At 41.8% G+C, this 12579-nt stretch overlaps 1 protein-coding gene across 1 annotated transcript; it reads left to right on the forward strand.

The window, feature by feature from the left end:
• Positions 1-4350: 4350 nt before the first annotated feature.
• Tmem30b (transmembrane protein 30B) lies at positions 4351-5412 on the forward strand. Its single transcript, XM_076848339.2, has one exon. The coding sequence runs from the start codon at positions 4351-4353 to the stop codon at positions 5410-5412; it is 1062 nt and encodes a 353-aa protein (XP_076704454.1).
• Positions 5413-12579: the final 7167 nt, after the last annotated feature.

Raw genomic sequence — 12579 nt, forward strand, 5'->3', positions numbered from 1 at the left:
TATGTGTACAAATAAGCAGGTTAACAAATCTGTTTGTTTATTTTCATCTTTCCTTTTCATTATATTTAATAATTCTGTTCAAGATAATGTAAATTGTTCTAAAAAAAAAAATGTTTTCTTAGTACCTGTTAAAATGTTACATTTTTTTTTCTTTCTCTCTTTAACATCATTGTCAAAATTCCTATTTTTCATCCCAGTGCCGGTAAAGACAAAGATGAAACCAAACTACAACTTCTTCGATAATTATCACAACAAACTGTATAAGCTGATACATCAATGATCTTGGGAGGAAATGGACATATTGATAGATTCCTCCACTTTGAACTGCTTACAAAACTTGCCTGGACTATGTATCACTTGTATGCACTGTGATCTATCTGTTGATACAACAAATTATGGTAATGCTGGCGTATCTTTGCTGATGTGTCACCAGTGATGCAATTTTCCCTAGGAGTCGTCAATTGATTTGGTGTTGTGGCATTTCTGTATCCTCCTCCCTTCTACTAGTGATGGTCTAATTTTGGGGGCCAACAGAGGTGAGGCAAAGAACCTCACCCCCCCACTGGCACCAAGGCCAAATCTGGGGGCCAACAGAGGTGAGGCAAAAAACCTCACCCCCCCACTGGTGCATAGGCCTATCCACAAGTATGGCTATATGCTGGACCGGTAGTCAGTGACGGGTATGATCCAATTGCAGTGGTATCAACCTAAGACAGGAGGCTGACGCCTAAAGGTCAGTTTTCCAATGACGGGTAAGAACCATATGTTGAATTGGACAAACCTAACAGGCACAGTCCCTAGCCACATTACTTGTTGCTTAATTAAACAGAAGGGGGGAGATGCTGGGAGCCACAGCCAATTAATATGATGCATGGCATTTTTGATTGAAAGGTGATGCCAGCTAGCCATTGAGATGATACGATTATGTTAAAAATTACATTCATATGGATACCGGACTCCTGCTGCGGGACTCCTGGAGAGTTCCCATTGGTTGGGAAAGTGCAGTAGGAGGGAATGCGCTAGAGTTCCGGGAAGGGACCGGCAGAACACCGCGTGGGTGGATAAAAAGGCTTCCCAGGCACGGACGTGTTATTGGCGGTTCTTTCAAATAAAGTTTGTTCCTGTTTGAGTGGCTCGTGATCTTGTGCCCAGCCAGAGACAGCGGCACACGGATCCTTTAATAGCATGATAGTATGTATAATAAAATGAAAGACATAAGGTCAAAACCTCTATCATACAATGAACTCTGAGGGACATGACAATATGTATCAGTCTTTAACCTCCCAGAACTTGTGAGTCAGGAGAGGAAATATGAACAGTCATCCCTTGTTCCCTGGGAGGATACCAAAATTTGCAGATGCTCAAGTATCTTATAGAAAATGGTACAGTAACTGCATATAACCTATACACATTCTCATCTCTAGATTTTTAATGATATCTAATGGAATGCAAATTGTTGGCATACTATATTCTTTAGAGAGTAAGAACAAGATAAAACTATACATGTTCAGTACAGACACAATATTTTTCTTCAAATATTTTCAATCTAAAATTCAATGAATCTGCAGATGTGAATCTGAGAACACACAGGCCTCAGCACTGCTTCACCTCCAAAATCTTTAATATCCGTCTCATACCAGTGCTTTTTTCCCTTCCAGCTTTTATGCCCTTTGCCCATTCACGTCACTAGGTCTACTGGCCTACTGGTCCCTGATGTTTTCTTCTGAGCCACCAGCTTGGTTTCATTTTCTTTGTCATTGGGCTTACATACTAAGATCTGTCACTTGAGCCATCACTCCATAGGACACAATATCTTGAAGCTTTATGCTTCCAATCCACCTGCCCTGAAAACCCTTATAAGCTGGGTTTGTTCAGACATTTGCTGTCTCCAGTCTGAGCTGTAGGATTCCCCTAGATCAAATTGCCAGTATCTCTTTATGTATCCCTGGCTGGTTCCTTCTCCCAGTCCTCCTCCTCTCAGTGCTTCCTACAGCCTATGCTTCCTTACTATCATCCCCTCTGCCATACCCTTCAGCCATGATGTGCCTGGACCCAGAGCAATGAAGTTAGTGATCATGGATTGAACTTCTGAAAATCATGAGCCCAGAATAAATTTTCCTCCTCTCAGTTGCTCATGTCAGGTCTTTTGGTCACAGCAATAAAAAGTTGACTAACACTCCTACTCCACCACCCTAAATGCTCCCACAGAAATCAAAGTCAATGGCTCTTTCTTATTTCTTATCTTACTCGAACCCTCAGTTAATGTGCTTAATCCTGTTGATCATTCTCTGTCTTGAAATACTCTTCTCTTTTTTTACTTTGGAACTTTGCATTACCCTAATTTGTGGAATGAATAAACTAATGCCTTTAGGTACTAGGGAGAGAAGAAAGGAAAGAAAGGCACTGAGCTGGACAGGAAGGCTTATACTTTTAGGGGTGTGGTGGCCATGCAGTTGGTGGACTTAGGATCTGCTAGATAAAGTTGTAAGAATTGAATTCCTTCTTGGAGACTGTATCAAGCAAACTGGCATTTCAACAATATAAGGTGGGTAGAACTGTTCATTCTTTTATCTTATTGACAGCAGCAACAAAAAAGGTGAAATGGAGAATGAATCATATTATGGGAAATTATTGACAATGTTGGCTTTTCTTTCTTAGAGTATAAGAAGTGAGATTCAAGTCACTTGGCTTTCCCTCAGTATTCTCTAGTTGCTAAAGCTTCCAATCTGCACTCACTCAACAAAACAGAATCAATTTTCCATTTTTAAAATAATACTACTTTTTAATTTTAGTGTGACTCATGTAAAGCACAATTTGGCTATACACTTTGATTATACACTGGCTATTGGCTACTTTGATTGTTTCTCACTCCTAAGCAATATATGCTTATATTATTTATATACTATCAGACTGCAAATGTTTTGAGGTCCAGGATCCTTTTCGGTCTAATTCTCTTCTGTCTTCTGCATTGTCCAGCACTGGGAAGATGCATTTAAAAAAACAAATCCTATTGTTTAATGAAGATTTTAACTTTCCAAGTTTCAATGGATTTTGACTGATTCCTGAATGCAATTTATTATGCTAGGTATGGAAGTACTATAGAGAAAACACTTAAGTTATTTAAATTTTATGGACTAGAGGAGAAGTATAAACACTTCACTACCTAGGAAGGATGTAACACAAAATGAAATGGCCCCTGACCCCCAAGTGTATGTTGTACCAACCTAGACACAAAAGCCAAAATCCCAGGCAAGCCTCAGAGATAACTGGAGTTCTTATATATCCATAAATCCTTGTAGTTAGTTCCTCCTTAGGCCAAACATTCTAAACGTCCTTGACTGTGGGTCACAGCTAGGTCCCCTGGGACCTTGGATCAGGCCTTTCTCCAGTCAGGCAAATAATCTGAAAAGAAAAAGAAATCACATGTGGTCCTGCTCATTTTTCTCCCTGGTGGTTTTTTCACCAGCTAGAAAGATATTTAAAGGCTGTGAACCTCTCCAGTCTCTTTCAAGGGCCATTTTATTTTTAGAGAACTTTCCACCTTTCCTAGTTACACAGCCAGATTGGGACATCTGGCCAGAAAATCTTTTTTCCTTAAAAAAAAAAAAAACACTAGAATTTGAATGCAGGCGTTGAATGTGAAACAGATTTGCCATAGATTCCCTGGGCTTTACAATTTGTGGCTGGAAACTGAATGAAAGGGGGTCGGTAAGTTAACCTACAAAGACATAAGGACCTACAGTCACCCCTCCTCCTAAATATGAAGGGATTACAACCTGAGATCTTCCACCCTCAGGCACCACGGTGCAATCTCTCAGTGCAACTTTCTGCCCGAGGCTGATGCGCTTGTGATTTCGGGAAAACTGGCTCAGGACTTGTAGTCAACCTGAAATGCGGAAGGGAAGGTGGTACCTAAGCAAGATCTAAACCACTCAGAAGCAGCCTGAGGCCGCCACTCACCTCGGGAGAGGAGGAGCAGGCGCCGAGACGAAGCTCGACGGAGAGGAAACGCGAGCCTGGGCCAGCCAGGTGGGGTGAGGAACGCCCGCCCGCTCACCTCGGAAGGGGCGGGGCGCGGCTCCCGGTTCCCCCCTGGGGCGGAGCCGGCCCGGAGCACCTGGGGTGCGGCGGAACTGAGAGGTCTGGTCCTGGAACCTGGAACTCAGACTCACCTGGGTGAGTCTGACTGAGACGGAGGCGGAGCCAAAGCCAAAACTCACCTGAGCAGGCGGGAAACCGGATCGGGCAGTAGCCCTCGGGCTAGCCCAGCGCCGAGAGGGAGGAGCCCCGCGGCTGGCCCCACCTGAGCGACCCTTCTCCGGTCGGTTCGTCGCTCCCAGCGCGGCCGCCATGACCTGGAGCGCCACGGCCCGGGGCGCCCACCAGCCGGACAACACCGCGTTCACGCAGCAGCGCCTCCCCGCCTGGCAGCCGCTGCTGTCCGCCAGCATCACGCTACCGCTCTTCTTTTGCGCGGGCCTGGCCTTCATCGGCCTGGGCCTGGGCCTCTACTACTCTTCCAACGGCATCAAGGAGCTCGAGTACGACTACACTGGCGACCCAGGCACCGGCAACTGCTCTGTGTGCGCTGCCGAAGGCCAGGGCCGCGCGCCGCCGCCTAAATGCTCGTGCGCCTGGTACTTCTCGCTGCCCGAGCTCTTCCCGGGCCCCGTCTACCTCTACTACGAGCTGACCAACTTCTACCAGAACAACCGCCGCTATGGCGTGTCCCGCGACGACGCGCAGCTGAGCGGGCTGCCGAGCGCGTTGCACAACCCGGTCAACGAGTGCGCCCCCTACCAGTTCAGCGCGACTGGCCTGCCCATCGCGCCCTGCGGCGCCATCGCCAACAGCCTCTTCAATGACTCCTTCTCGCTGTGGCACCAGCGCCGGCCAGGCGGGCCCTACGTCGAGGTGCCACTCGATCGCGCCGCCATCGCCTGGTGGACCGACTACCACGTCAAGTTCCACAACCCGCCGCTGGTGAATGGCAGCCTGGCGCTGGCCTTCCGCGGCACGGCGCCCCCGCCCAACTGGCACCGGCCGGTATACGAGCTCAGCCCCGACCCCAACAACACCGGCTTCATCAACCAGGACTTTGTGGTGTGGATGCGCACCGCGGCGCTGCCCACGTTCCGCAAGCTGTACGCGCGCATCCGCCAGGGCAACTACACCGCAGGGCTGCCCCGGGGCGCCTACCGCGTCAACATCACTTACAACTACCCGGTGCGCGTCTTTGGCGGCCACAAGCTCATCATCTTCAGCAATATCTCGTGGATGGGTGGCAAGAATCCTTTCCTGGGTATCGCCTATCTGGTGGTCGGCTCCCTCTGCATCCTCATGGGTTTTGTCATGCTGGTGGTCTACATTCGCTATCAGGACCAGAATGAGGAGGAGGAGGACGACGAGTGATGTCTCCTTTCAAAAACCCCTCCTGCTTCTTGCCAAAAGTCTTGTGGGCTGCTTTTGGCCCAATCTCAAGCTCGTCTCACCTTGCCACCTGTTGTGGATGAGCGGCGCAGAGAAAGGAATTAACCCTTTTTTCCCAGGGGCTGCCACATTCCTGCTGGGGTGTTTGGGCTGCAGAGTGCAAATACTCCTTCATGATTTACTAAGCTGACAGTTCAGGTTCTTAAATTCTGTAGCATTCCAGAGTGGAAAGAACCTCAGACACTCCTTGTCAACCTCTATCAGACCAAGGGATGAGACCTAGCGGTATTAAATAAATCGTTAAGAGCAGGCAGCCAACAACTGGCTCCTGAGTTGCGTCCGGAGCTTTTGCCACTACAGTACAGGTGGTTTCTTTTTCTTTCTTTCTTTTTTTTTTTTTTTTTGGCAAGGGATCGGGGACGGCTGTAAGGTAGGATGGAGAGTGAGGCCCACTTATATCCTGCAGAGGCAAGGAGGGGTGGGGAGAACATACGTGTTATAAATGTACGTAGATTAGGAGGCTCCAACCCCAGACATTCCAACACAGTGAGACTAGGTTGATCCGCTCCCTTGATGCTGCCTTTTAACAAGCTCCTCAGAAGATTCCTCAATTGCCTCGAATATGGGGGTCATCACACTGAACTAGGTTGGGCCTAAAGCGGTCACCTGAGTTCAGTTTTTCAGGAAGTAATTTGTTCCCAGGAGCAGTGACACTCAAAATGTTCAAGTTTGGTCTAGCACTCTTGTAAACAGTGGAAGCTCTCAATTTGTGGAATGAATGAACAAAATTGCTCTCTCTAGAAAATGAGTTAGCATACATATTTACAGGGCAGGAAATGATGTCCACTCATTTACTGTTTGAGTGTAAAAACAAATTGCCATATACTGTGTAGAGACTTGAAAATGCCCGGCCAGTTTGTACAGCTCAGAGGGGATGTTTTAACCTTAGAATCGGAGAGCTGGAAGGAATATTAGAGGGAAAACAGATTCCCTAAAGTCACATCTGTGTCTCCTGACTTGCTCAGTCCTCTTTGTCATCTGAATTTCTCTTTCCATGCTTAAGGGGAAAAGGGGTGAGGTGCTAAATTTATTTTCTCAAATGAAACTTTTGTTTCTAATAATCATGTTTGGATAGAATGTTGAAGAAAAAAAATCTTATACGTAAACTAGAATCTTAGGATTAATTTGAACCTTTGAGATCATGCTAAAATCATTCTGTTGACTGTTGATTAACTAGAATAAACCAATGTTTAAATTTATTCTAAAAGTAGCATATTTTTATTTAAATTTTTTTTATGGCAAAACAAACTGGCAAAAGTGATATATCATTAAAGGTTTTATTTGCTGAGACCAAATAGATATTTGGCATTTGTCAGAACTCTCCATTCATGTTCTATTACAGCTATTCTCCAGCCAGTACTGTTTGTTCTGATTCCTTCAAGACAGTACAAGATCTTGAAGAATGTATTGTTTTTTGTAGTCAAATATTGAATTGTATTAAATGGTTTACATTGTTTTTATTATACTCTTCTAGTTCTTTGACAATTACTGATGGATGGACAACATGCATGTATGTCATTGATATCTGCCTTGGATATTCTGTCCCATTATTTTTATATATATACAAGAAATGCTTCAGTAATTCCAATGTGTTAGCTTCCCACCTTCTGAATGTGACACACTTTGATTGTCACATCAATTATTGTGATTTTAGGCTGTGAAAAACGTGTTCTTCTAGTAATTTTTATTTATTATGAATATTTGAGCAGTTCCCTAATCCAGTCCTCCTCTATGTTGAATAAGAGAATTTACAATTTTTCTGCCAGGTAGTTGAGAGAAAACATGTATTTTGCTTTTTAGAATAGTCTATTACTATACAGGTTTAAATTAGAGCACAAAACTTAAGATATTCTGATTAATGTTAATGAGTATAATTCCATGCCCTGTTTTCTGGGTTTTTGAAAGAGAATAAAGGTTATGTTTGTCTTTCCTTTGTTATCAAGTTTGCTTAATTCTGTTGAACTATGATCTTAAAGGTACACATGGTACCAACCATTTTCCCCACTTGTTAATACTGGATTTATATTGCAGCAAGAAAATCATCTTTCAGAATAAAGTTCCAAGTGAACTCAATCTTTCATTGTTAAGCTCCTAAAATAGAATTTGACTTATATCAATATCATGCACATGAATTAGATGATTCTCAACGATTATTTGAATTTGATAGATGTTATTGGCATTTTTAAAAAGTATTTATTTTTTAGTTATAGTTGAATACAATACCTTTATTTTATTTATTTTTATGTGGTGCCGAGAATTGAACCCAGGGCTTTGTGCGTGCTAAGCAAGCGTTCTACTACTGAGCCATGACCACCTCAGATGTGAGTGACATTTTAAAAATTTTAGTATTAGAAGTTATTAAAGAATGTGATAATAGTCTTTCTTCTACATTTTACTCAAATCATGAAATGCAATTTTTTTTTTTTTATGTATTTGGGACTACAAAGCAGCAGAAACTTTAAGAGTACAACAGTCTAGGGGGTTGGGGCTATTACTCAGTGCTAGAGTACTTGTCTAGCACTCATGAAGCCCTGGGATTCATCCCCAGCACTATAAAATAAGTAAATAAATAATTTTTAGAAATGCATAACTGCATTTCTAAATGCATAAAACTGCATCTGTACTGTGTAGCATTTTGTCTGGTACTTCAGGACTCTGATTGGGATTGAATTTCCATGTTGCCCAGTAAACATTCCCTAGCTACAGGCATGTTTTCTAAGAATGAGTTAGAAAAGAGTGAACTTCACAATTGGACTGGAGATGAGCCTTGACCTACCTTGTAAAATAAAAGTACAAGCAGAAGAAGAGTAAAGTAGTCAGTGAGAAATCCCAAAACAGAATCAAATCAACTAAACAATTTGCAGGCTACACAATTGTTAGAAATCAAAGACAGGCTGGTACAGTGATATACTCCTGTACTCTCAGCAATTTGGGAGACTGAAGCAGGATGATCACAAGTTATAGGCTAGCCTCAGCAACTTACTGAGACCCTGTGTTAAAACAAAAATTTTTTAAAAGGCCTGAGGATGAAGCTTACTGGTAGAGCACTTCCCTAGCATGTGAGGCCCTGGTTTTAAGCCTCAGTATAAATAAATAAATAAATATCAGCAAATACACACACACACACACACACACACACACATATCCATATATGTGTATATATGGATATACACTCACTTTTCAGTTTGCCCTCTTCCTGTCATTGGTGACCTCAATAATCTTGGATAGCTCTAATAACTTCTCAAGAGAGGTTTGTTGATAGAGCCACAATGTCATCAACCAGTTTCACATAAACCCTTGGGAGCAAGTCCTCAGTTAATATAGTAAAAATAAATTCTCTCTTCCTTTATTTTTATTGGACATTTCTTTGCACCCCAAGTTTATTATATTTTTTCTTTACATAAAAATTTAGTTAATTTTAGATGGCGATTTTTAAAAATTAACTTTATTATTATTTTCTCTAGGAGACTTCTCTTATTTTCCCTCCAACAAAAACAGGGTTATTTTTAAAGAGTCATTAAAAAGGTCCTAGCAAATCTGACTGAAACACATTAAGGCCCCAAAGAGATCTGACATGACAGAGCACTTTATAAAGAATTTGCAAAATTTCTAACAATTTTCTAATTATTGATGCTATGTGTACAGGTGTCCTCCATAATTTTCCTGATAAGAATAAAAATGTGTATTCAGGAAAAAATATTTCCCTGCTGCTTCGCCACCTTGTGTTAGAAGGGTCATTATTAGTGATCCTCATGTCAATTACGTCATCGGACCAGGCCAGCATTCCTTTATTTAAAGTACCTGGCCAGGTGCAGTGGTGCAGGCCTGTAATCCTAACAGCTCAGGAGGCCAAGGCAGGAGGATCACAGGTTCAAAGTCAGCCTTAGGAATTTAGCATGGCCCTAAGCAACTTAGCAAGACCCCTGTCTCACACTAAATAAATAAATAAGGGACTGGGGGTATAGCTCGGTGATTAAGCACCTCTGAGTTCAATTCCCAGTACCACCCCCCCCCAAAAAAATAAAAGGTACCTGGCTGTCCCAGCTCACATAGGACAGAGAAAAGTCCTAAGGTGATAGAATCAAACATAGGCAGTTTAGACACTTTAGAGGCTCTAGAGAGAAAGGAGAGGAAGGATAAAAGGGGAAGATGCACAAGGCATTTTTCTAGGCCGAAGGGTACCTAGAAGGTGAGGGATAGGCTGCTAAGGAAACCCATCCCGGAGGGCAGGGCTCACCAGCTGGACTCTGATGAAAAGGCTTTCAGAAATTCGGTAAATGGATAGTGGCTCACCTCCTTCTGAACCCCTCAGCTTGTCTTTTTGATCAATTTGAGTGTGATTTATCTTTTTCCTTAGAAGCAAAAGGTATTACTGTCAAGAACCTTAGCTAATAGACTTGCCCTCCACATGGATCTCTTAACTAAGTTCCCATTAAAGTGGATGAAACCTTACATTACTGATGAAAACTGTAAATGATGTGTCATTAATAATGATACTTTGTTCTTCTAAAAGCCCTTTGTTCAGAAAGTCTAAGGTGCTTAACACTATGTGGTCTCATTAATCTTATCCATCAAAACTCATGAGTTTTAGACAGTCCTCAAGACCAGCAAATGAGGTAGAAAGAGATTCCTTCCTATTTTGCTCAGCTTTATTAAAAATGCCATAAAAATATGTAGTATTCTAAAAACCAACCAAAAGCTTAACTTCTGGATGAAGCAGTGTGTCCTTGAAATGAAACACTTGAGTAGTTTTAAAGGAAGACTGGATTGGTTTCTTGTTATGATTTTAGTAAGTAAAAACACATTTCCTATTTAAAAAAAATTTTTTTAATATATTGTTTAGTTGCTGATAGACCTTTATTTTATTTATTTGTATGTGGTGTTGAGAATCGAACCCGTGCCTCACACATGCCAGGCAAGTGCGTTACCGATGAGCCCCAGCCCCAGCCCCACATTTCCCATTTTTGATAAAACACCCAATATGGGAGATGCAACATTTCCTCTTCATATTAAGTGATAGAATGTAAAATATTCTTTTTCTTTCTCCTTTTTTTCCTACAAGTCTTTGAGGATTAAGACTTACGTGTTATCTCAATATAATTTTTTTCTAACTACTGAACTAAGGTATTTCTCAAGTGTTTCTTAATGCAGCAAATTATCTCATGTACTCATTTTTATGAATCTTTAAAAACATTACTGAATATACATAATAAGTGGCAACTCTTCTTGTCTCCAGCCCTATTGTCTCTTTAAATTCACATTTTCCGGGCTGGGGATGTGGCTCAAGCTATAGCGTGCTCGCCTGGCATGCGTGCGGCCTGGGTTCGATCCTCAGCACCACATACAAAGATGTTGTGTCCGCCAAAAACTGAAAAAAAAAAAATATTAAAAAAATTCTCTCTCTCTCTCCTCACACTCTCTCTTTAAAAATAAATAAATTCACATTTTCCAACCACCTCTTGGACACATTTGAATGTCCTGCAGACACCACATATTCTTGGAAGTCAGTACTAATCTCAGTGGCCTCTCCTCCAAATCCATCATTCCAAGTATGGTACCAGATGCTTAAAATGACTCCTCCTTCCCTGGAATCACTCAAGCCAAAAACCTGACATGCCTGACTGACTCCTTCCTCTGTTTCTTCCTGCATCCAACTGTTTTGACGTTCTGTTGCTTCAACATTCCAAAACACATTTAATCAAGTTCCTCTTAATCACTCTTCTGGCCCAGGGCTTTGTTATTTCTCATTGGAAGGTTGGAGTAGCCTCTTAACTGGGTTCCAGTTGATTCTCTAATCACAGCTACAATGAACTACCAAAACACAAACCTCACCATGGTACCCCTCTACTTAAAATTACTCATGTCTATGTTCAGCCTACAGGAGGAAGTCTAGACTCCTGAGCAGGAAGCATGGTCTTTTTCCAAATCTTCATGCATTTTTTCTTTAACACCCCACCAAATTCGGGCCATGTTGAATAACTAAATAAGACCAAAACACAATGTCTCCTCATGTCCTTGCTTGCACTGGTCTTGCCCATTCACCTGACCACTCAATTCTACTCATTCATTCTTTCTTGAGGCTTGGCTCAATGCTCACATCCTCTGTGACACCCCTCTGCAAAACCTTCTTGTGTCTTTTACTTCCTGTCTTCAGCCTCTTCTACTTCCTGTCCTTAGCCTAGTCCTCCCCAGTACTTATTTTATTCCTCTCTTAAAGCACTTACCACTCTGCCAAATTGATTATCTGTAAAACCATCTCCATATTCAGACTGTGAATTCTTCAGGATCTGAGATTTTTCTTTCTCATTCATTTTTATTATTGCCAATACTGAGTGCCATGGCTGACACATGGTCAATCCTCAAACATTTATTGAATGACAATTAGGAAACTGACGATTCCCTTACTTCCCTACCACTGAAAATCTTGTTTCTCACAAAATAGTTCAAAGCATAGGAAAAAATTCAGGAAGCACACAAGAAGCAGAGATGGCACTCTAAATGTTTGAAAATTTTAGAATATGGACTGCTGGGAATGTTCATATATTCTTAACAGCACAGAAACACTAAGCTTAGAGTTCCCATCTGGATAACTTAAATGTACAATCATGGTTTCCTCCATAAACTAATTTGCAGAAATGAATAGCAGATGGATTACATTAGTCCATTGATAGTGGGGTAGTTACTTTATACTCAAAGGTAATCAATGTCTTTCCTATTAAACTGCAGTATGTTAATGGAATGTTTACATTTTTGTGGTGCTTCTTTATAGAGGAGCACTGTACTATTCTATAAAATGTAAATGAACATTGCTTTCCACTGCTGGGTAATTACCCCAGGATCCATTTAAACAAAAATACCATTGTAGAGAAATAACTACAAAGAAAGGCAAAAGTGGATGGAATAGCAGTTGTCTCATTTGCTGGCTGGTGTTTGGTTTATAACATTTGGCACATCTTGATATCTACATAATAGTAGTTTTAAAACCATAAATAATATTTTACAGAGGTCGCACCATAGTTATTTAAGTTCAGGGGTTTATTTCCCTGAGCACTAAGTAGCTATGAATGAATTATGTTTAGTCTGATCTGC

The sequence above is a fragment of the Callospermophilus lateralis genome, chromosome 3, assembly GCF_048772815.1.
Source record: "Callospermophilus lateralis isolate mCalLat2 chromosome 3, mCalLat2.hap1, whole genome shotgun sequence".
NCBI classification, from domain to species: Eukaryota; Metazoa; Chordata; class Mammalia; order Rodentia; family Sciuridae; genus Callospermophilus; species Callospermophilus lateralis.

What these genes read in the sequence shown, in the direction of transcription:
- Tmem30b (XM_076848339.2), top strand. Translation starts at nt 4,351, where the DNA reads ATGACCTGGAGCGCCACGGCCCGGGGCGCCCACCAGCCGGACAACACC.